The following is a 1,738-nucleotide window of genomic DNA, read 5'->3' on the forward strand; positions in this document are numbered from 1 at the left end:
TCAGCATTTTATATTTCATCTGGCTTTAAAACTAGTTTAAATCACCAAGACATTGCCTTACTTGCCTTTTGTTTTAGCATGTTGTTACAGGAAGAGCGGATTCACAACAAAAATTACACATTCAGACTAACACTCAGAGGTGTAAAGAGTACCTAAAAACCATACTTGAGTAAAAGTACAGATCGTGGCATTTTTTTGGATGCATGCATTAGCTCACAACTTAAAAGACAATACTCAGCATTACTGACTATTGACTATGATTGGATTATTTGAAGCAATCTTATTGCTTTTAGATGTTTGTTAATGTTAAAAACATTAACAATACATTATTTATAATCTAGCAGTGTTGCTTTTTTCTCATCATATTTTTGTAACCAATTTGCTTTAAGTAATTATTGTTAAGTTGTTAAGTAATTATCTTCATGTGCTAGCAGTCTTCAGGAAAATACATAAGAAACAAAATCAATCTGTCGCTGTCCACTTTATGTGTGTGAGGAACAGATACCTGAGCCTCACCTCTGACACAGAGAGCAGTTCTACTGAAAATACATTAAAAACAACACACAATCAACACATTTAGATAATAAATAACATTTATATAAGATAATTCCAAGTGAAATTCAACAGTCATCGAAAAATGACATGACTGCATTGCAATAAAATGTTCACATCCAGGGCCGTTTCTAGGCATAGGCGAGCTAGGCGGCCGCCTAGGGCGCCACCAGCTGAAGGGGCGCCAATGAGCGCACGTACTGGCACTTTTAGCAGGGTTGTGATAAAGAGTGGCACGGTCACCCTGAAATATGACTGCCGCCCCCACTGGATCCCCCAACATTATTGGGCTAGAGTACTGTCAATCTGACGATGCCTGTATGCCACTAGATCAGAGTGCTGCATTTTTGTTTGCATTTGGAGCGCTCAACAACGCCATTAGATCAGTGGGCTCTGTCAGTGCTTTGGCAAGGTAACACTTTTTTAAAAGGGAATAGGGATTTCGCCTAGGGCGTCAAATTGGCTAGAAACGGCCCTGAGTCGAAGTTTTCCAGGAAAGAGCGGAAGGCTTGTTCTTCTGTCCACTCTCCGCTCTTGTATTTGGGGTGGTGTTTGCTGTTGTAAACACCCTGTAGATCTTCTATGGTCACAACGCCGTCTCCTGTCTTATCAAACTTCCGAAAAGCCTGATTGATCACCTGTTTCCGTGCGCTCGACATGGACGGCTGAAGCAAAGAAACAGAACAAGCGGGTTTCACTGAAATTAGAATGATGAAGGTGTTTTTGAGAAATTTTCTGCATCCTCGAAACACGTTCTTACCCTTAATTTCTCAAGAAACTCATCAAAGTTGATAGTTCCATCCTTGTCCATCACGGCAAAGCTCTGCTGTGCTTTGTCCTTCCCCACAGACACGCCGTAGTTCTCCAGCCCCTTCTCGAACTCCTGGAAGTCCAGAGATTTACTGCCATCATCGTCCATAATGCGAAACGTCCTGGAAAAAATATAGGGAATTTATGTTCTAGGTTAAACTGTTGAACGTAAACATATTTTCATTATTTCTCCCAAATCCTCTACCTTTGTAAAAGAATAAAATAGAAAGACAAATATTTAAATTATTGATTCCTAAAATCCCTAATTAAGCATATGAACATTTCCACCTAATTTAGCCTAAAAACTTAAGATCAGTTGCTGCCTTCCATTTGTACGCCTAATCAAACTGGTTGCATGTCATTTCAACTTTTTTTT

The 1,738-nt window shown here is 39.5% G+C and overlaps 1 protein-coding gene across 1 annotated transcript in view; it reads right to left on the bottom strand.

Annotated features, from left to right (window-relative positions):
- Positions 1-1,026: 1,026 nt before the first annotated feature.
- LOC107751525 (calcyphosin-like protein) overlaps positions 1,027-1,738 on the bottom strand; it is a gene marked incomplete at its 3' end in the record, with an annotated part of 8,656 nt that continues 7,944 nt past the window's right edge. Inside the window, exons 2-3 of the mRNA XM_016567266.1 lie at positions 1,313-1,484; positions 1,027-1,217 (exon numbers count right to left, since the gene is read on the bottom strand). Coding sequence (XP_016422752.1) covers positions 1,027-1,217; positions 1,313-1,484 — 363 coding nt within the window. The remainder of the gene's footprint in view (positions 1,218-1,312; positions 1,485-1,738) is intronic.

The sequence above is a fragment of the Sinocyclocheilus rhinocerous genome, unplaced genomic scaffold (assembly GCF_001515625.1).
Source record: "Sinocyclocheilus rhinocerous isolate Xijiao unplaced genomic scaffold, SAMN03320098_v1.1 scaffold2696, whole genome shotgun sequence".
NCBI lineage: Eukaryota > Metazoa > Chordata > Actinopteri > Cypriniformes > Cyprinidae > Sinocyclocheilus > Sinocyclocheilus rhinocerous.